The sequence below is a fragment of the Barbus barbus genome, assembly GCF_936440315.1.
Source record: "Barbus barbus genome assembly, chromosome: 17".
NCBI lineage: Eukaryota > Metazoa > Chordata > Actinopteri > Cypriniformes > Cyprinidae > Barbus > Barbus barbus.
In genome coordinates, this window is record NC_136745.1 from 7,325,994 (window position 1) to 7,348,774 (window position 22,781).

A 22,781-nucleotide genomic window follows, 5' to 3' on the forward strand; every position below is an offset into this window, starting at 1 on the left:
ATATTATATTGACAAACTTACTATAGAAATCAGACCTGATCAGCCTTTGTTTTTGTTTGAAGTTTTTTAATAATAGCTGAGAACATGTTTAGTGTATTGATGTGATGTCTAGGTGAAAACATTGGATATCAGTGGATCTGAAAGTTCCAGGGGCAGCCCTGTAATTATTAAAATTCTAATTTAAATGCCTTAAAAAAACATAAAAATAAAGGCGTACAACATTAAATTGACATATTTTATTTAATTTTTATATTTATGTTTATTTATTTTTTATTACTACAGAAATAGCAGAGGTGCATATAAAGAAAAACTGAAGAAATCAAAAGAGAAAATAAAGTAGATAAATAAATGTTAGTTTTATAATCGGTAACACTTTTTGATAGTCCACTTTAGACATTCTACTAACTATAAGTAACTTTACAACATGTTAACTAATTGTAATTAATTTGCAACTACATGTCTACTAATTCTCAGAGTAGATTGTTAGGTTAGGTTTAGGGTTAGTAGAATAAGTTGACAAATACTTGCAAAGTTTCTCATAGTCAGTATGTTGTATGTGGACCCATCAAAATAAAGAGTTTATTTTTATCACAGTCTACTAATACTCTAATGACTGCTAGTTGACATTGAGTTGCAAAATTACTTAGTAGAATGTCTAAAGTGGACTATCAAAATAAAGTGTTACCTTATAATCTTGTAAAGGTTACAGTTAGAACCAAAAGTGCTGTCTATAGAAGTCATGCTATATTATACGTTTTATATAATATAGCCAACTTAAGAACCCTAATAAAGTGAGAAATGAACCCTTTTTGCTAAACCCAAGGTACTTCAAAGAACAAGTGACAAATCCTTCAAATGTTCACGCAAATGCTGTCACCATTACTCACTCTCGTGTCTTTCCACTCCCATAGAAGAAATTTGCCCAAATAAAATAATTTCACCAAAGCTGAAATATATAAATATGGCATATCAAGACATTTCATTTCATTTTAAAACATATTTTATTGCAGCTCAGTGTTAAAGGGTTACTCTACCCCAAAATGAAAATGTTGTCATTAATCACTTACCCCCATGTCGTTCCAAACCCGTAAACGCTTCATTCGTCTTCGGAACACAATTTAAGACGTTTTGGATGAAAACCGGGAGGCTTGTGACTGTCCCATTGACTGCCAAGTAAATAACACTGTCAAGGCCCAAAAAAGTATGAAATACATCGTCAAAATAGTCCATCTGCCATCAGTGATTCAACCGTAATATTACGAAGCTACAAGAATACTTTTTGTACACAAAGAAAACAAAAATAACAACTTTATTCAACAATTTGTCTCCTCTGCATCACTGTAGCGCCATTTTGGAGAGTATCCACTGGATGCAAACAGCATATGCTGTTCTACAAAAAAATACAAAAAGTATTCTCGTAGCTTCGTAAAATTACAGTTGAACCACTGATGGCAGATAGACTATTTTGACGTTGTCTTTCATACTTTTCTGGGCCTTGTCAGTGTTATTTACTTGGCAGTCAATGGGACAGTCACAAGCCTCCCGGTTTTCATCCAAAATATCTTAAATTGTGTTCCGAAGACGAATGAAGCGTTTACGGGTTTGGAACGACATGGGGGTAAGTGATTAATGACAAAATTTTCATTTTGGAGTGGAGTAACCCTTTAAGGTATGGTCACATTATTTTTGCCTAAATTTCGCTGGTAGAAAAAAGTCCATTGACTATTGTCAATAGCGATGTGTAAAGCACTGCTCTCACCGAAGTCGAAGTTTTGAACCAAGCCGCTTTCTAGGTTCCTATTAGAATTACTGGTGTTTGGTTGCGAAGTTTCACAGAGTAATGGTAAACAGTGACTGCATCTTTACACAAAAGAAAGAAGGCCACATTGGTTTGGAACAGCATGAAAATGCAATAACAAATTAGCTCACAACTACAACTAATTGCTAATTAATCATTTAAATATGTACCTCAGTTTTAAATTTTTCTTAAATATGAGTTTTTTTTTTTTTTTCTTGTTTTTTTTCTTGTTTTTCAGAATAACTGTTCAGGAATTATTTATCTAACAAACTCTTTTTTCTCTCAACAGTGATTGTGACATCATGGCCTCAGGATCTCCAGACATCACAGTCGCTACTGAACCATCAGAAGCAGCAGAAGAGTGTTCAGGTAACGTTCAAGTACCATTCGGTGTTCTAGCATCCATGTGAACAACGAGAACATCCATCTCACTCTGTCATACATTTTTCCTCACATAGAGATCAGACGTGAAGCATTAGGACACTCTGAACTCAATGAAGAGACACACAATGCTAGGTTTCACTGACAGGAAGTTATGTAGCACACAGACAAAGATTCAGTTAAGTGTGGGAAGAAAGAAGCCCAGACTGCCAGAGTCAGATCCTGCAGCGCAGACGGCGGGCCTGCGTGGTGATGTGGATTAGCCATTTCCTCACAAAATAGGGTGCTCGCAGAGCCCCGATAATCTCCTCTATCGGATTGCGGGGTCTATCTAAGTCTATTAAGTTCAAGAGTTAGTCAGTGGCTAGGGTGTGTTTGGGAGGTGTTAATCTTGTACAGATTTACCACAGGATGATGATCATTGATCCATGTTACATTCGTTAAATTCGTGGCTGTTACTGCGAGTCAAAGGATCCAAGTATAGTTGGTATGATTGTAGCTAAGGATTTCTGAATCTGAATCTGAATCTTCTACTTTTGAATCTGTCTACAAAAAAATCTGATTCATTCAATGATTAATTCAATAACCCTTCTGGTAGCCTACATTATTACATACTTTAGAAGTATTTTTTATTGCTGATTCAAAAATGTAGATTAGATTTTAGTACTGATTCAAATCTTCTGAATCATTTTACCAAAAAAAATGCTCATTTAGATTAATTGAATGATTCATTCAGTAACCCTAGCTGTACGATGCATTATTACACACTTGAAAAGTATTTTCAGAATTGCTGATTCAAAAATTGAGACTAGATTTTTAGTACTGACTCAAATATTCTGAATCAGTTCATTAAAATACTCGTTCAGATTCTTTTGTTGTTTCGATCAATGACCTTCCCTGTAGGCTACATTATTATAGCTTGCAGATTTTATATTGCACTTTGAATATGTCCTTAATTGTTCATTCAAAGTTACATGCTAATTGCTGGAACATTGATTCTGGCAAGTGAGTTAAGTTATAAGAATCATTTAACAAAAAACTCAGTCAGATTCATTTACTGATTCATTTACTAACTTTTCCTATAGATGTCATGATTGTGCCTTGAATTGTGGTCGTCAGTATTTTTATTCCCATTGATAAACTTTTGAGTCATAGACTCAAGCATTAGTATGTTCAATAGGTCCATATATCTTCAGCAAGTTCATCTAACCAATAATATCCTCCTTTAAAGCTTGTGTTGTAAGGCTGTTTGCTCATGCTGCAGTTAGTGTTTGAAGGTAGAAAAAGCAATCACGTCTCTCTGCTACAAGGGAGAGGCCTGAATGGAAAATATGAGTCATGGTAAGTGAACGGGACTGTATTCTTCACTTAAAAGATTGATTTCAAAATACTGAGTTGAAAAGATGCAATGCAGACTCTGGGAAAAAGACATGATTGTAATATATTAAAAGTTAATTTTGAATTTGATTACTAGTTTAAATATTATTAAATTATTTTGACAATGATAAAGATGATTTATTGTAAATTTTGCTGTAATATACTGGCATAAACAATTATTGTACATCCCTGAAATAAAACCTCGGCGTAAACAATGCAAACCTTTTTACTAGGGCACTTAGTGTTTAATGTGGCCACATTAAAATATACTGAGGCTCTGTTCTTAGAAGGCAATATTTAGCATCCCTTACTGTGTAATCAAATAACCGAGCATTGAGTGGTTTATAAGAGACAGTGAGATCTCTTTCTCTGTGTGTTGTTTACTGCCTTTAGACGGGCCCCAGCTGGAGACTGTAGGCTTTGCCAGTAGAGCTACATCATGTGACTCTCCTCAAGACGAGAGTGAGAGAGACAGGATGTCAGACAGCAAGGGAAAACCAATACACAAAGCCTAAAGTCATAATTGAGTCCTCAAAGGCTGTATGGAGGGCAGTAAATTCACCCACCAAAGCTATGATTTTATTCTCAAGAAAGTTTTTGATTGAGTTGAGTTGAGTGAGACTAGCTCTGTTCCAAAACCTAGCAAGCTGCCTACCTAGACAGCATTTTTAAGAAATCAAACGCTGCTGTTGGTTATTGCTGTTGTTGTAGATTATTGCTGCTGCTGCAAAGCAAGTACAGGAGACAGGTGTCATGAGAATTTAAGACATAGTGCTGCTACACAAGTAACATATTATAACCCATAGCAGATCTATACAGGTGGAGCTGGGGAAGGTGGAGGAGTCCAGAGGAGCTCAGTAGTGGCTGTTTATGCACTATGAACCAATCAGCTTGTGCCAAGTAGTTTAATGCTGTGAATATCATCAATTTGCATTAACGCGCCATCTAGAGTTTCATGAGAGAACTTGGCATTTATGACAAATTGAAACTTCAAAGGTCTTACAGAAGTGCTTCTGAAGTGCCATGTAGGTCTCTTTAAACAGACTGTTTAATGCTGCTCAGAGGAGGCACACCAATTTTAACTGCATTATTATACTATGGGCAAAGGTGGGTCAAAGCAGGAATAATTTATTCTGTTTTTTATGCTGCATTACCTCTTTCTCTTTATACTGATTTTTGAGAAGGCACAGAGCAGCCTTAACTCAGCTGTGTAAAGATGCCTTCAGAGTATCATGTTTGCCAAATTCTGTTGGATTGGAGTTGTGATTGGAGTCAGTGGTTGTTAGGATAAACAGATCTAGGATGTTTAAAACGGTCAAGTTGGCTAGTGTTGTTTTTAAAAATCTCCCCACAACAAGTGCAAACCATCACTGAGTTGAATTGTGTTTGTTCTCAGTAGAAAGAATAACTGTACTATTAAAGGTCATCATCCCAGTAGTGTTCACACAGCTGTACTTCTTTAAAGACCACTGGGTTTTTCAGTAGAATGAGACTGACCTTTAAATGTTTTGGCTTTTTAAGCCTTTGTGGCTCTTAACCTTTGGGATGAATAAAATCAGTTTGTAATCTAATTGTTAAAACCATCTGAAATCCCCAACACTGCATCTTAAGCTATGCACAGCAGGTGATGTCATAGTCAGTGTTGGGGAAAGTTACTTTTAAAAGTAATGCATTACAATATTGTGTTAATCCCTAAAAAAGTAACTAATTACGTTACTTAGCTACTTTTTATGGAAAGTAATGCGCTACGTTACTTTTGCGTTACTTTTTAAATATGAGCAGCGCTTGATTGTTTTTAATACAAGAAGTTCTAATTATAGCAAATGTAAAAGCCCTTTCACACCAAAAAGTGTAATGAATAAACCTCAGGCTGAAGGAAAACGAAATTCACGTCTGTAACGTAGAACACATGAGAAGAAGGTTCAACACTCTTCAGCAATAAAAAACACAATGAAGCACAATTGTTAGTTCATCTAAAGTCATTTTTGCGTATTAGTATGGTTCAACTGGATCATCAAAGGTCAGCAGCAAAGACATTGGTTAATAAATGGGATTAGATATATTTGTGTTATTTAACATATTTAATTATTGCAGGTTTGCGTCAGGTTTGCAGTTTCCATTTCACTGTTTTAATTCATTTTGATTAATTTTAAATCAGTTTTTTGCGAGTGGGATGAATTAATGCACATTCACATTTAGTCTAGAACTACAGTAACAGCATGTTCACACAGCGCACTGTCAGTCAATAAATGGGAAATACATTTTCATTTTTGAAAAAGTAACTCAGATATTTTCTTGTAAATTAAAAAGTAATGCGTTACTTTACTAGTTACATGAAAGAAGTAATATTATTACTTGTAATGCATGAAATTACTTGTCACATGTCATGATGCATGAAAAATACACACCGAATTAGCGACTGTTTTGGCTGCTATACATAGAGAAATCTATATGATGAAAACAAACATTTCATTGTATTCCAGTGAACTAGATCATTGATTAACTAAGAAATCACTTGATTTAACACTAAATGCGTTATTGGGGCTCAGTTGTGTGTTCAACAATATTGCTGTGTGAAATTATTCAATATTAAACCTCATTGGGCCTATTAACAAATTAGTTTTTAAAATGAAAGTAACAGTGGATCGATTCTACAGCCATTTCACTAATGCGATTAGTACTTTATTGGCAGCTAAAGATAAATTAGTCTTACATAAGCACCCAGGAGGGAATATTTATGGGTCTACAATGACATTTTGTTAAATAGCTATTATATAAACACATTTATTATAGTATTATACAGTCCACAGCAATTCACTGTCAGATGTACTTTACCACGGTCAGTAGGACTCCTTACTTTACCATCTTGACCCCAATGCAAGTGGTATTTGCGTCATAATCTACGACACGATTGTTTAAACATGCTGTATATATAATTTCTAAGACTTGAGGGCCTGCAAACATGATTGTCTGCCAGTTGAACTTATTTTGTTTAGATAAGTGAACACTGACTAATTGTAAGCACATGTTCAATGTTTGCTTTATGCAAGCCTTTCAAAATTCAAGATTCTCCTATGAGATGCCTTCACAAGTGGTACTCATTTAAACATGTTTATGTTGTGTTTTTAATCCAGGGAAAAAGAAGTCCAAATTCCAGACATTCAAGAATTTTTTTGTAAAGAAAAAGAGGAAGGAAAGTCCTGCACCATCGAGTGAAAGTGGTTTAAAGGCCAGTCAATCGAGTGACGACGTCAACACCTCAGAGCCAACCATCTGCCACGCCAACAGCGACAATGACTGCGGGTGAGGGAATACAGTAAAAATCACTTTGATTTGTATTACTATACTGCATTTCTATTATATATCTATTTTCATATTTTTTCCCATTTTCTCATATGCCAGTATTACACTTTACCAATTATTTATGACATATAAACTTTTCTGTCCTTCATTCAAAGATCTAAGATCAACATGGGAAACAAAGCCATGTCACATGATAGTGTCTTCGTGTCTGATTCACCCTCATCAGAGACTAATGAGGGTCTGGGGGCATCCCAAGACAGCATTCATGGGAAAGTGAAATCTCTACAGGTATTCGAGTCTGTTATGATTTATTCATATTAGTGCTGTCAAATGATTAATCGCGATATAATCGAATAAAAGTTTTTGTTTGCATAATATATGTTTGTGTACTGTGTATATTTATCATGTACAACCCAAATTCCTGAAATCTTGGGACATTTTTTAAATTTGAATAAAATTAAAAGTAAAAGACTTTCACATAAGCCAATATTTTATTCACAATAGAACATATATTACATAACAAATGTTTAAACAGAGAAATTTTACACTTTTATCCACTAAATGAGCTCATTTCAAATTTGATGCCTGCTACAGGTCTAAAAACAAATTGGCACGGGGGCAACAAAGGGCTGAAAAAGCAAGAAATTTTGAAAAGATTCAGCTGGGAGAACATCTAGCAACTAATTAAGTTAATTGACATCAGGTCTGTAACATAAAAGGCATTTCTTAGAGAGGCAGAGTCTCTCAGAAGTAAAGATGGGCAGAGGCTCTCCCATCTGTGAAAGAGTGCTTAAAAAGATTGTGGAATACTTTAAAAACAGCGTTCCTCAATGTCAAATTGCAAGGACATTTCAAATCTCATCATCTACAGTGCATAACATCATCAAACGTTTCAGAGAAGCTGGAGAAATCTCTGTGCGTAAGGGACAAGGCCGAAGACCTTTGTTGGATGCCCGTGGTCTTCGGGCCCTCAGACAACACTGCATCACTCATCGGCATGATTCTGTCATTGACATTACTAAATGGGCCCAGGAATACTTCCAGAAATCACTGTCGGTAAGCACAATCCACTGTGCCATCTTCCGATGCCAACTAAAGCTCTATCATGCAAAAAGAAAGCCAATGTGAACATGGACCAGAAGTGCCGTCATTTAAAAGGCTCATTTAAAATGGACTGTTTCCATTTGGAAAAGTGTTCTATGGTCAGACGAGTCCAAATTTGACATTCTTGTTGTGAATCACGGATGCCGTGTCCTCTGGGCTAAAGAGGAGGGAGACCTTCCAGCGTGTTATCAGCATTCAGTTCAAAAGCCAGCATATCTGATTGTATGGGGGTGCATAAGTGGATACGGTATGGGCAGCTTGCATGTTTTGGAAGGCACTATGAATGCTGAAAGGTATATAAAGGTGAGCAACATATGCTCCTCTCCAGACGACGTGTATTTCAGCAAGACAATGCAAAACCACATACTGCAGCTATTACAACAGCATGGCTTCGTAGTAGAAGAGTCCGGGTGCTGAATTGGCCTGCCTGCAGTCGAGATCTTTCACCTATAGAGAACATTTGGTGCATCATTAAACGAAAAATACATCAAAGACGACCACAAACTCTTCAGCAGCTGGAAACCTATATCAGGCAAGAATGGGACCAAATTCCAACACCAAAACTCCAGAAACTCATAACCTTTATGCCCAGACATCTTCAAACTGTTTTGAAAAGAAGAGGAGATGCTATACCATGGTAAACATGCCCCCGTCCCAAATATTTTGAGACCTGTAGCAGGCATCAAATTTGAAATGAGCTCATTTTGTGCATAAAATTGTCAAATTTCTCAGTTTACACATTTATGTTCTGTATGTTCTATTGTGAATAAAATATTGGCTCATGTGATTTGAAAGTCTTTTAGTTTTCATTTTATTTAAATTTTAAAAACGTCCCAACATTTCCGGAATTCGGGTTATATATACAGTATAAAGACACACACATACAGCATATGTTTTGACAATATTTACATGTATATATTTCTATTCATATAATTTATATTATATATAAATATATTTAATATATAAACGTAACATATTTTTCTATACATGCATGTGTGTATTTATATATATATATATATATATATATATATATATATATATATATATACATAATAAACAATACACAGTACACACACACATACTATGTAAACAAAAACTTAATAATTTAACAGCACTATTTCATATAATAATTGTGTTTTATGCCCAAGTTTTTTTTTTTTTATTATCATCATTCAATTGTCAGACATGTTCAAGTTAGTGTTACTTAATATCATATATATCAAGTATATATATTTTTATATTGTCCTGTTCTAACTTTTTAAAAACTTTTTATTCAGTTATTCTAAATGCACCAAATTCCAAAACCCCACACTGTTAAAAAAATAAATAAATAAATAAACACATACATACATAAACTGTAAACAATTTAGCAGCAAAGATAACTTGGCTATGTAAAAAAAAAAAAAGTCTTTCTGGCTCAGTTGTGTGCCATTTTTATGGAAAGTGGCATCCGTGTGCTCAGATGGAGTGTATATGTTTTCTTTCCTGTCCTCTTTCTTTAATGAGTATTAGTGAAGGCACTGGACTTTGGTATAAAATTAGCAGGTCTAAGCCTCAAGACACAGAGCCTGAGATTTTCACTCTTGACATTTTGCCATCAGCACAATCTAGACAGCAGGGATCATTGTCAATGTCACTGATAGACAGAATAAACACAAAACAAGGGTGAACTCAACAATTACCTTAAACAAATGTGTATGTGATGTTCAGTAAGTTTATAAACCTTAAATGTATTTATGTGAGTATCAGTATTTAAAGTCGCCAGGCAGTATGTCACTTCACTTAAATGCTACTTAGCGTAGCTATCTTGATGCGGTTAGCATATTAGCCATAGACATAGGCACTTTCTCACTGAGCCAGACATGAGAGAAGCTCAGCAATGAAAGTTACCAGTCCATTAAGTGAGGAAACAGCCACTTTCAGCCAGTGTTTGAAAGAAGCAGTTCATCTAAAAATATAGCTGACACATGCAGAATTAATTTTTTTTAGAGGTGTCTAAAATGCACGGACTGGATATTTTCCTTTTTTTTTCTAAAGGATATTTAACTCAAAAATTACAATTCTGTCATCTTACACTACCATAAAATTATTTTTTTTATATTTTTTTGGAAAGTCTCTTATGCTCACCAATGCTGCATTTATTTGATCAAGAATACAGTAAAAATATCAATACTGTGCAATATTATTACAATGTAAAATAACTGTTTTGCATCGTAATATATTTTAAAATGCTATTTTATTTCTGTGATGATCAAGCTGAATTTTCTGCATCATTACTCCAGTCTTCAGTGTCACATGATCCTTCAGAAAACTTTCTAAGATGCTAATTTGATTCTCAAGATTTACTACTGAATACAGCCATTTCTTATTATTTCTGATTGTCATACATTTTCTTTTGATTTCTAAATATGAATAGTTTTATGGAAAGCATTAACATTTTTTTACAGGATTCTTTGATGAATTGAAAATTCAAAAGAACGTTTATTTGAAATAGAAATCTTTTGTAACTTTAACTTTACTGTGTTTTTTTACAATTTAATGCATCCTTGCAAAATAAAAGTATTATATTCTTTTAAAAAAAAATCATACTGAGCTCAAACTTGTTAACGGCAGTGTCTCATGTTAACACATTAATGTACAGTATGGTAGGTAGTAGTAGAGTGAGATTAATCTGTTTGAACAGTTATTAGTTCACGTTTCTGTCCTGTCTGTAGCTGCAGCTGAAGCAGGCGATTCGTCTGGGCTCTCCACCATCACTCCTGTGCGGGAGGAAAGGAGAGGACGCAGGGGCTCTTTCTGAAGATGATGGTCTTCCCTGCAGCCCCCCAGAATACTCCAGCCTCCACACAGTGCTGGCCACACCTCCTCACACGGTACGCCTCTCCTCACTTATCATTCACATCAGTTTAGACTCATGGATTTCTATGGCACTGATATAGCTTTGATCTGTAAAATTCACAAACCGCTGAAATGTGTCACGCTAAATTTTAAAATCAGACTGAAATGATCAGAAACCTTTTAAAAAATAAACAACAGATTGTAGGTGCTACACACAAACAGAAACAGCACTAGGTTTGACAGCCTTTGACACGTTTTACTTTTATCATTAGTTGAATGGGTGTTTTGAAATAAAAATATATATCCTACTTGCTTCTTATTAGCTTACTGTGACTGACTGGTTTCGATAAATATTCCGTGAGAAGGAAGTTTTTTCACTGGGAAGGAAGTTGAGAGTTTTGAAAGTATGTTTTCATAGTATGTAGAGCTTTTTTTATATGAAAAGATGATTATGTCTTAAGGCCTTTACTTTCTCCCAGAATTTTTATGTTTGGGTGAACCGTCCCTTTAAGTGACGACACCCAAAAATAAAAAATTCTGTCATCATTTACTCACCCTCGTGTTATTCCAAACCTGAATGACTTTCTATCCGCTGTGAAACACAAAAGACGATATTTATTAAAAGACGAAAAATATCTTGACTTCCATTATATTTTTGATCATACAATGGGAACAGAAACGTTATATACGCCCATATACACTAAAATATAATTTTTTACACATACATTTTGAAGCCGTTTTCTCATAACCACGTTGTGCTTTCATCACTAAATAGAACCATATACAAAGTCAATCAGACACACTGTGATGAACGTGCTATGCATGCCTGGATATTTTTGGCTCTGTGAAAAGCATGTAAGAGACTCAGACATCACAGAGCATGATTGAAAAGACAGGAAGCTCCCTGCTGAGTTCTCTAACAGGATTAGTCGCCATGCCGTTCCCTTCGCTGTACCTGCCTCCCCTCAAATCTCCTCAGAGAAGTACACAGTCCCTGTCCTCACCTTCCCTGAACTTGAGCACAGCGAGACCAAAGCTGCTCTTTAATTTAGAAAATCCCATATATAGTGAGAGTGAGTTTTGAGATTCTAGTCCACACTATGAAAGTGAAGTAAAAATGTATTTCAGGGGAGAATATGACAGTAATATCATATTTTCTTGTAATTGGTAAGGTAAAGTTATTTTGTTGATTTGGGAGTCATTTATTAAGGAAAACATGTTTTATGTCAAACATTCAGGAAATGATTGTATTATGTCTCTTTATCGTTGCAGTCGGTGGATTTGACCCAGAGTTCCTTGAGCATGGAGGCTTCAGACAGTGACTATGATCAGGTGACACAAGCACACATAAATCACACGCCACGTATCAGAAATGCCTGAATGGCCTGTGGAAGGCTTGTGTTAAAGGGACAGTTCAACCAAAAATGATAATTCTGTCATCATTTACTCACCTTCTTGTATTTCCAAACTTGTATGACTTTTGTTCATCTTCAAAAGACAAAGGAAGATATTTTAATGAAACTTGAGAGATTTCTGTTGTAAAACAATAAACAGAAGCTCAGCCGTACTTGCATTACATGGAAGAACAAACCTCACTGGTTCTCGCATGTCAAACAAGCACATTTGAGCTGTCGTTTACCATATTTGATGTGCTCTATGAATGTGCGTTGATCAGTGTTTACATGTGAATAAAAACCTAAATTAAATCTGTAAACCATATAAATCATAAAAAGTGATCTTTCACTTCAGAAGACTTGGATTTAATAGCTTGATTCATATGGATTACTTTTACAATGCCTTTATGATCTTTTTGAATGAAGAAAGTTTTGGGCGAATGCACTTTCAATGGAGCATCAGAAATCTCTCAGGTTTCATTAAAAATCTTAATTTGTGTTTCAAAGATGAACGGAAGTTATTGGTTTGGAATGATACGAGGGTGAGTGAATGATGACGGAATGTTCATTTTTTGGTGAACTATCCCTTTAAGAGTGAGCACAATGGCATGCTTTGAATGGTGATGTCATGCATTTAAATGCAAATTAATTACAGCTGCATCTACATGTAGGCAAATTGTTTGTAGGCATTCGTTATCCAACTAAACACACAAATGCAGTGTTTCCCAGCCCTGTTCCTTGAGGCACACCAACGGTACACATTTTCAGACTTTTCCTAATCAAACACACCTGAATCAACTCATCAGCTGGTTTGTAGAGACTCAAACGGGCACGTCAAATAAGGGAGGCCTCCAGCATTAGAAACACACTTTTGTTTGTAGTTTGTCTTGTAGCTAACTCATTTTAACATCGGTAGCTTGACTGTAGTTTAAATATTTTTTAATAACCTGTAGCTGGATTTTCTGAGAAATGCTGTAGAATTATTGTGGGTATCACTTAATATTCATGCATTTAAATGTGACTTGCATCTCTGTTTTGGACCAAGGTAATTTGAATTGAGCACCTCTGGGTGTGGCTTAGTAACATGTTTGGAATGTTCCCATGAAGTTCAGCGCTGAGAGATTCATATTAAGAGTGTGCTTATCTTCTGTTGTTTTGGCTAGTTTGGATCAAGTTGAACTTGTTCAGTTAAGTGCTGTCATCAGCGGTATTTACAGATACTGACGTGTTCAGAACAAGTGCTTTGACAGTCAAAGGTAGTTGGAGACGCAGACATTAGAGAGCGGGACACTGCTTGTATCCAGTAGAAAGTTACATTTGAATTTCAAATAAAAGTGAAACTAGTGTTCATTGAAAGGGCATTTCTACGACTCGATGCACATGCATCTCACGCACGACACCATTGCCTATCCAAAACAATCTCAAACCACTGAAAAACATGCACTTTTGGATTTGTGTTGTTGCCGGGGCTTAAAATAGCCATCATGTGTTTGTGTTATGCAATGCTTTGAGCTGGACCAGAGGATGTTTTGAGAAATTGGCTTTCGGTGAGAAAAGTACTGTTAGATATTTTAAATGGGGATTTATTTTTGTTATACACTAATGTTCAAAAGCTTGGGTTCAGATTTTATTTTTTTTATTTTTAAGCAGCCTCTTATGCTCATGTCTGCATTTATTTGATCAAAAATACAGTAAAATGAGTAATATTGTGAAATATTATTGCAATTTAAAATAACCTTTTTTTTTTTTTTTTTTTTTTATAACTGTATTTTAAAATGTAATTTATTCCTGTGATGCAAAGCTGGATTTTCAGCATCATTACTCCAGTCTTCAGTGTCACATGATCCTTCAGAAATCAGTCTAATATGCTGATTAGCTGCTCAAGAAACATTATCAATATTGAAAACAGTTGTGCTGCTTAATATTTTTGTGAAAACCGTGAAGTAATACAAAGACAAAAAGTAGAAAAAAATAATATAAAGCTAAAATGAACATTTATAAATGTCTTTATTCACTTTTGATTAATTGAATGCATACTTTCTAATGTATTAATTAAAAAAAAATGATGCTGAACTCAAACTTTTAAACAGTAGTGTAATGAGTGAAGTGCACAAATACTATTGAATGAACAGCTTAGGGATGATAAAACAAGGAAGCAAGTAAAGGATGAATTTGATACAATTGTGAAAAGTGTTTACATTGCATAATTATTTCTGATTTTCCGTATTACAGTTGATGTATTTATTGGCACCCTGTTGGCTAGATATCATATCAGCATCGGCCATTAAAACCCCTATTAGTTACCGACTAGTGAAATTTGACAGTGTTGTTGAATGCTGGCTGTCTTTGACTGCAGGGGTTATGAGTGAAGTAGGCGTGTGGTCTGAAAAGCATTCCAGCGGTTCACCCTCGCAGCCTGGCTGTCTGCTGGAAATGGGATATTCCAGCAATCTCAGTCAAAACGGCTGCCAAGCTGGACCTGAACACAGAACAAACACACAGCTGTCTCACTTAACTCATTCACACGAGTTCCTGCCATACTGCACCATTAAAAGCATTTTAAAGCTTGTTTTTTCACTTTCAAAAGTGTTAAGCTGAAGTTAATGCTTTCCTATTGATCGAAGCCTGTTTCTGCGGCTTTTCTTGTATATCACAGTTCTGATTTTTTATATCTTGCAATACTCAGAATTGCGTGAAAAAAAAATCTGAATTGTGAGACATTAACAGAACTGCAAGAAAAAGTCAGAATTGCAAGATACAAACTCAAAATGTGGAATTTTTTCTCAGAATTCTGAGTTTACATCTTGTAATTTAGTTTTTTTTTTTTGCTATGGAGTAAAAAAAGGTAATTCTCACTTTTTTCTTGTGTGAATTAATACAAATGCGTTTATATCTTACATTGTTTATATCTATAGGTTTTTTTTTGTTTTTTCAGAATTCCAGGAAAATCTCTCAGAATTGTGAGATGCAAACTCAGAAATGTCCATATTGTGTGATCAAAAAAATCGCAGCTACCTTATTAATTGTATAACGAGCGGAACATGGTGGAAACCAGCTTCCGTACTTTTTAAGCTTCATGAATAATATTTAAGTTATAGTAGAGGCCAATAGTACCAAACACACGGCTGCTTTTTTTATGTTGCCACAAAATTGTTCCTTCCGTTGGAGAATTATTTAAATAATAAAAGTTTTAGAAGCAAGCAGCCTTTAAAAATAAAGACTTTGTATTAGAGATGCAGATCTGAGAAAAAAAACAGTAAGGTAAGGATCAGCAGTCGCAACATTGCCAACATAACCTACAGTTGTTTCTGCTGGAGAGGCTTTTGTTTGCATTTCATTCTGAAAAGAAATAGCTGAGGACAATCATCATAATTGGTCATGATGAGTCAGTGGTGGTATTTTTTATTATGGTTCATGCTGTATGCGCGAGTGACCTCGAATAAGAATTTATTCTGCTATCGTGATGCCACTCTGGTTTTCTGGTGGTTAAGGCATGGAAGGAAATGCTTTGAATACGACCGTCTATTTGAAACCGTAATCCAAATATGGAGGTTTCGGTCAGGAAGTGGTTTGAAAGAATTTTAAGAGTACTATTATTTTGAATTAAAGTTGTAAACAAATTACACTTCTTATTGAATTTATTTATACTTACTAACATCTGTCTGTCTTGTTCCCCTCCATCATATGAAGATGTCTTGTGAAGCTTCTTCGAGACCCGGCACCCCCCAGGGGTCCGTCCCCGCAGACTTCAATTTGCCTGCCAGCTCTGTCTCCTGCTTAGACAGCTCAGCTGCCCGTCACCGCATCGCTGTCAAAGCCAACGCTTGTGCCAAGAGAAAGCCTGCCAGTGTAAGATTCTTTACATGATCCATTCTCTTTAATTATCTATCAGCCCAACAAGCTGTTAGTGATGTTTTATTCTTGTTTAAGTCGTCTTTTTGAGCATTACAGGAATCCAAAATGGAAAAACATTCATCTTTTTGTGTTAGCGGTTGAACTGAGTTGTGTGCTTATTCGTGTTTAGAGGCAAACGTTGGACAAGAGAAGAGACTTGAGGGAAAGAGTGCTGCTCAGAGACACAGAAGACAAACTACGGATGATGGTCACAAGTATTGGAGATGAACATAAAGGTTTGTCTAGATATACGCTATAAAAAGTTGTAACCAGCAATTGTTACCTTAAAGCTGTTTCTGTTTCCATAAAATTAGTTTTTGTTGGTATAAATTAGTGCTGTAAAATAATTAATCGTGATTAATCACATCCAAAATAAACGTTGTTGTTTACATAATATGAGTGTGTGTGTGTGTGTGTATATAAATACAAGCACATGCATGTATATATTTAAGAAAAATGTTGTTTACACTGTAAAAACGACAACTCAAAAGTGTTCACCTTACTAAGATTTTTGCATTCACTGACAATAAAATTGCTAGTTGGAACTTGAACTATCTGTTGTAAGCCACTTGAACTCACTTTCAGACGTTTCTGAAGAAAAGTTCATCTTATTTAATAAATTGAGTTGATTTTATTTTGAAGTTGTAGTTGACACTCAGTTAGAGTGAGGTCAACTTATCTGCGCATGCTCAATTGAAATTTGTCATGGCAACCAGCTGCAACGGGGTTTCCAAGGATTTTCCCAGGAGCTGCCTTCGAAAGTTTGCATCAGCCATCTTGTCACGATGTCAGCGGTAACTTTCCCTGTCTTTGACGAAGAGAAACATTCCTTTCTAACAGGTAAGCTAATCATATGAATATGTATGCATTTGGTATTTGTATTACATTTCATTGCGGGAAACAAAATCGATAAATCATAACCAGGCGAGGCGTTTATGGCAATACAAAATCCCCCACCAGCTAATCAGTTAGAAGCTAACTTAGCTTAATTTGAACAGCTATAAATATTGTCCACATATTAATTGTAAGATTTGTGTTGCCGTTATGTTTGTTATTCTCGATGAATGATTGTTTCATGCACGTCTGCTTTGCTCACTGACATGAAACCGAAGCACCGTGGTAGTTCACTTTGCTGATCGTGACCATGCGCTGCAACCAAAGTAGAACTAACGTGCTAAAACCACTGCTCGAATTGAAGGGGGGCTGGGGGGATCCGGGACCCCCCATAAGGCATTAGGGACCCCCCATAAGAAGTAAAAAATAGACTTAGGGGGGTCCCTCAGACATTTTTACTTGGAGTAAGCCATTTAAAAGAAGAATAGTAGCTTATCTCTCTTTGTTATGCAACATTAAATAGTATATAGTTATGCATATTATGATCAAATATATTGTTTATTTTGTATAAATTGTATATTGCGAGACTAACCCCCACCCCCACCAAAAAAAAAAAAAAAGTCTGATGGTGGGGACCCCCCATAAGACTTGATTCAATTCGAGCACTGGCTAAAACTGTGATGCAAAGCTTCGGTTTGATACAGTTAACTAGATAGATATAGCTTCTAGCATGCGACCTTTATGTAGGGCTGGGTACAGAGTTAGATACGTTTTAGGTACCGACCGAATTACCTCGATACTATCTAGTATCGAAAAATGGAATGTTGTTCGGTTCCAGTTTTCGATAAGGAGTTAACTCGTCAACGTCAGTGCTCAAACAAATAACGTTACATATGGAATGCACAACGACACACATAAAGTCGCTCACGCACATACACGCAAACTCAACACACACGAGACGCGCGGAACTGTCCGCGCACATATACTCATGCGAGACGCGCGCGCGCACTCAAAAACTGTCTACGCGCATACTTATATGAGACGCGAGCACACACACACAAACTCTCTGCGCACATATTCATATGAGACGCGAGCACACACAGAATACCCTAAAGATGTGGAAAAGTCGATCAAAAGTGTGGCTACATTTCTCCAGGCTCGATGCAGTATTTGCGGTAAAATAATTGTTGCAAAGACCGGCACCACGACAGATATGATGAAGCCCTTGACAGTGCGCGGAGTAAACATAAGAGCAGAAAGTTGCTCCGTCTTCGACTGGTAAATGAAGTGATAACTTACCTTGTTGATCACTCTGACAGTGTTTATATTGCAATAAATAATAACCTACTGAGTGTACACAGCCGTTCAAAAAATGTGTTGGTTAGTCAGAATTCTATTTTCTACGTCAGGATGTAATGAGGTTGGTGTCAACAGGAGATCAAGAAGGGAGGAGGCGGATGATCATGGTGTCAACAGGGGAACAAGAGATGATGATGATGGGGATGGTGGTCCGGAAGGAAGGTTTTCCTTGAAAAAACCAAAACGAGGTGAGGTCAACCATGTACCAGATAATCCTGAAAGCTACACTGAGGATGACTTGGAAGACCTGAGGTCTTCCCTGGTTGAAGCCATGAAGAAGAAAAACAAGGACATTGAGTTTATCAAACAGAAGATGGACATCACATTCTCCCTTAGGAGAATGGAGATTGTAGAGATGGAGCCCATGGTCTCAGAGGTTCTGGAGAGGTGGCCTGGTCTATTTCTTGAAGAACAGGTAAGGCATCTTTTTTTTCTTGAACTTGGTGCATTTGTTTACATTTGTGTTTTTTTTCTTTTCATAATAGTGTATGTTGGTTCATTTGTATCATGGCTTTGAGTTTGCAGTCTTAATTATAACAATGAAATCACACTATCAGCTTGTTGTATTTGTATTGCATTTGTTTCATTCAGATTTGTCAAGAGTTCACTCGTGTGACCACCAAGGACCTGATGGGAACATTTAAAGCTGCCCTTGAGATATTCACCCCTCGTCTGCTGAAATTGTATCGTGCCAGGAAGGGCGCCTTTTGTCGAGAGATGGAAACCCTTTTGGAAATGCTTGACAAACAGGTTGTTATATTGACTACAAGGCCTTTTCTTCAGAATATTTAAACCATTAATCAAGAAGGAACTACCAAGCTAGCACTCTGCACTTTTGATGTAATCAGCCAAATGCTGATTTAGAATCAGCCCTGCCATGCTTCAGAATGGCTAGCTACATGCATTCACAAACATGTCTTTAAATCAACCCTAAATGTTGCAAAGATGTGCAACTCACCGATTGGTTAGTGGTGTTCGTCGAGTGTTCGTCAAACGCTCTATTTCATCCAAGATAACCCAGAAAGGGGGCTCAAAGTGCAAAATAGTGAACTTATCCTTAAAAGACGAAAAGAAACACTAACAAACTAACAGAGTCTGCAATTATTTTATCTGCCTACATGCATAATTGTAGAGATGGGAATACAAATGGAACAAGTGCACATGCACAAGTACATTTCACAGAGCTAAACAGAAGTATTTGTTTGTCTTTATATTCTTCCAAAACAGACATCTGACATCACAAGTCATCGCAGACAGGCAGCTGTGGAAGGTCTTCCCATATTTCTGCGGGAGAATACTGAGAAGCTTTTCTCTAGATGCCTGGTGAGTGCAGCTGTGGAAGACCTTCAGCTTTTAGTAGTGTTGTATAGCAAAGAGGCCATACACAAATAGACAACACTGTTTATTGACTAGTTTTCTACAGGACATTATTTCAGTGGTGTTTTTGTTTTGTCAGGCAACTGATGCAGATGACAAACAGATGAAAGGCATCAAGATGGGGGTCCTCAAAGTGCTTGATGATGATGACGACGTCATTAATATTGCCCTTGTGTTGGAGGAAACCATTGTCCTGAAAGACATCCCAGACACCCCAACTGCGCTTGCGTATCTTTTTGGCTTGCTGTATGCCCTGAACATGGAGTTCCCAAAAGACATCAGGTATACCTTTGAAGCTATCCAGCATATTTTCATGGAAATGTCCACCAATTGCTCACAGCGTGTCCGGAGCTTCAAGACCATGCTGTTAAACCAGTGATTTATTTTCCATGGGGAAGATTTATTTTATCATGCCTGTTCATTTATGTTTGGATATTTTGTAAGTCTTCACATAGACCACCTTATAGTTTTTATGTTGTTCCTTTATTTTGACTAAAAACAAATGTTATTTGTAGCTGTCATACAACTGTCATGAGACTATTGATTGTTTCTCAGAAGCATCAAACTTTGTTTCAGCATTGCTGTTATAGTCTGCATCTTTGCTGGTGTGGCAAGTGTCCATGGGGAAGATTTCTTTTATCATGTCTGTTCATTTATTATGTTTGGATATTTTGTAAGTCTTCACATAGTCCACCTTATATTTTTTATGTTGTTCTAGGGCTGGGCGATATATCGCATGACATTGTTAGGTGCATCTCGTCAATAAAGCCGGTTCCTTGTAAATCGCCATCACCTCATGGCAGTTTCATAACGCCATCACCTGTTAGTTTCATAACTTTCAGATGGAGCGGCATTTACTACACAGAGCCGTAGTTAACTGACAAGCTGAGTCATATCGCATTAATTATCGCAGTCTGTGATAATTAATGCGATATGGCTCAGCTTGTCAGTTAACTACGGCTCTCTGTAGTAAATGCCGCTCCATCTGAAAGCAGGTGATGGCGATTTACTACTAATCAAGGAACCGGCTTTACTGACGAGATGCGCCTAACAATGTCATGCGATATATCGCCCATCCCTATGTTGTTCCTTTTGATTTCCCCAACTTATTGACATGTGCCTTATTTTCTCTGGACACAAGTGCTTTATTTGAACTAAAAACAAATCTTTTATGTGTAGCTGTCATATTACTGTCAAGAGACTACTGTATTGATAGTTCAGTAGAAGCAAGCTGTGTTTCACCATTACTGTTATAGCCTGATTACTTGTTTACATTGTGGAATTGTAAAGCTGTTTGTGCCAAAGTTGTTTAAATAAACATGCATAAATTAACTGGTTTACTGTCAGTGGATGATTTAAAGTGGGGGGGGGGGGGTAATTTAAACTCAAAATAGTAAGTTATTACAGACTTGAAAGTTCCAGTAACTTGAATTAAAAAAACTTAGTTGTTAGAACTTGAAAAACTTAGCTGACGCAACTTAATAATTGTAGTTCTTCAAAACTTAAACAATTAAGTTGATATCTTCAACTCAAAAATTCTGTGCAGTCGGTTGCCTTGAAAATTTGAGTTGAACTAACTTTTTCTTTTTTACAGTGTATATATTAAATATATATATATATATATGTATGTATATAGATGTAAATATTTTCTAAATATATACTGTGTGTGTGTGTGTGTGTGTGTGTGTGTGTGTGTGTGTGTATACACATAATAAACAGTACAGTATTATGTAAACAAAAACTTGTATTTTGGATGCGATTAATCACGATTAATCGTTTGACAGCACTAGTATAAATTAATATATTTTGGCTGATCCAGCATCCAGTGGTATTAAGTCATATTTATTTATTTATTTATTTATTTATTAATAATAATTGACTTGTATATATGAAATCCTGGGTAGTAACTGATTACATGTCATTTAGATTAAACAATTAAGTACTTACAGTTAGATTCTAATACATTTTAAAATATAATCAGATTACAGTTAAATTTTTATAGATTACATGTTTACATTTTTCACAATGGCAGTAAAGTAAATTATTCATAATTTGATAAAGCATGAAATATTTTAGATTATGAGTTAGGTAAAAAAAAGTCATCAAAAAGTCAGAATACATCATTTCACGTGTGTAATCCAATATATTGTTAATAACTACAATTTTCATCATTTTGTGATCAGTAATGTCAGTAATACTTTTATTCTGTAAAGATGCATTAAAAGGATCAAAAGCAACTTTAAATAAATGCTATGCTTTTGAATTTTCTATTCATCAAAGACTCCTGAAAAAATGTTTCACGGTTTCCACCGAAATATTGAGCAGCACAACTGTTTTCAACATTGATAGTATTAATAAATGTTTCTTGAGCAGCAAATCAGCATATTATAATGATTTCTGAAGGATCATGTGACACTGAAGACTGGAGTAATGATGCTGAAAATTCAGCTTTGATCACAGGAATAAATTACATTTTAAAATATATTAATATATACATAGAAAACAGTTCATTCATTACATTATTTCAAAAATGTTACTGACTGCAAACTATAATTATATAGTAATTCAATAATTATTGTTACTAATTCAAAAACTGTTTTTCTTATGTTCAATTTGGTCTAGATTTGGCCGGAGAACAGGTAAATTATTCAGACCGTGAGTCATTTGCTTCCGAACAGGAGGAAGAGGAAGTGAGCGACTCCGGCCAGTGTCAGAAAACTTCTCCAACATCCTCCATCTCAGCTGGAGACGTCTCTGAAGGAGAGGAACATGTTCCTGGCGAGGATCACGTGCTCAAGTCTGAGGTCCCAGAATCCTCTTGGGATACTCCAGTAACACTTGAGCTGCAGGCCGATGACTTCCTGTTGGACACAGGATGCGAGGTCGTTCCTGAGGAGCAGGGGTCATTGCTGGAGGAAGTGTTGAGCTCCCTGAAGAGCCCTCTTGCGTCAGGACTAGCACTGGAGCATGAGAACATGCTTCTTCAGAGTGAGGTACAGCACATTCAGTGACTTTTTCAAGAAGACCGAAACAATGAGATATTCCATCTGCAAAGTAGTTGGCGTAATGGTTAAATAAGGTGTTTGAGACTAATTAAAAAAGTTTCTTGAAATGTACTGTTT

General features: G+C 36.0%; 2 protein-coding genes across 8 annotated transcripts in view; both read left to right on the forward strand.

The window, feature by feature from the left end:
- The window catches only part of LOC306883431 (uncharacterized protein), a 37,022-nt gene that overhangs the window by 8,856 nt on the left and 5,385 nt on the right, over positions 1-22,781 (forward strand). For all 6 annotated transcript variants that reach the window (XR_013785354.1, XR_013785355.1, XM_079438691.1 and 3 more), the window contains 8 exons: positions 2,088-2,167; positions 6,691-6,859; positions 7,015-7,147; positions 10,678-10,836; positions 12,074-12,133; positions 15,886-16,044; positions 16,220-16,325; positions 22,282-22,652. Coding sequence is in view for 4 of the 6 variants with exons in the window: in XM_079438691.1 (XP_079294817.1) it covers positions 2,088-2,167; positions 6,691-6,859; positions 7,015-7,147; positions 10,678-10,836; positions 12,074-12,133; positions 15,886-16,044; positions 16,220-16,325; positions 22,282-22,652 (1,237 nt within the window). In the remaining 2 variants the exon portion in view is untranslated. The remainder of the gene's footprint in view (positions 1-2,087; positions 2,168-6,690; positions 6,860-7,014; positions 7,148-10,677; positions 10,837-12,073; positions 12,134-15,885; positions 16,045-16,219; positions 16,326-22,281; positions 22,653-22,781) is intronic.
- LOC306883433 (uncharacterized protein) lies at positions 16,799-20,989 on the forward strand. Of its 2 annotated transcripts, XM_079438697.1 has the most exons (5): positions 16,799-16,929; positions 18,358-18,697; positions 18,874-19,032; positions 19,510-19,605; positions 19,739-20,989. In XM_079438697.1, the coding sequence occupies exons 2-5, from the start codon at positions 18,554-18,556 to the stop codon at positions 20,036-20,038; spliced, it is 699 nt and encodes a 232-aa protein (XP_079294823.1). In that variant the 5' UTR covers positions 16,799-16,929; positions 18,358-18,553; the 3' UTR covers positions 20,039-20,989. The 2 variants fall into 2 exon arrangements, with proteins under 2 accessions (XP_079294823.1, XP_079294822.1); XM_079438696.1 differs by lacking the exon at positions 16,799-16,929 and having other exon boundaries at positions 18,168-18,697.

Excerpts from the sequence above, each read along its gene's own strand:
- LOC306883433 (XM_079438696.1), top strand. The coding sequence starts at position 18,296 with ATGTGTTGGTTAGTCAGAATTCTATTTTCTACGTCAGGATGTAATGAG. Across the intron at positions 18,698-18,873 it reads GTCTATTTCTTGAAGAACAG|ATTTGTCAAGAGTTCACTCG; the intron begins GTAAGGCATCTT and ends TGTTTCATTCAG. Across the intron at positions 19,033-19,509 it reads TGGAAATGCTTGACAAACAG|ACATCTGACATCACAAGTCA; the intron begins GTTGTTATATTG and ends CTTCCAAAACAG.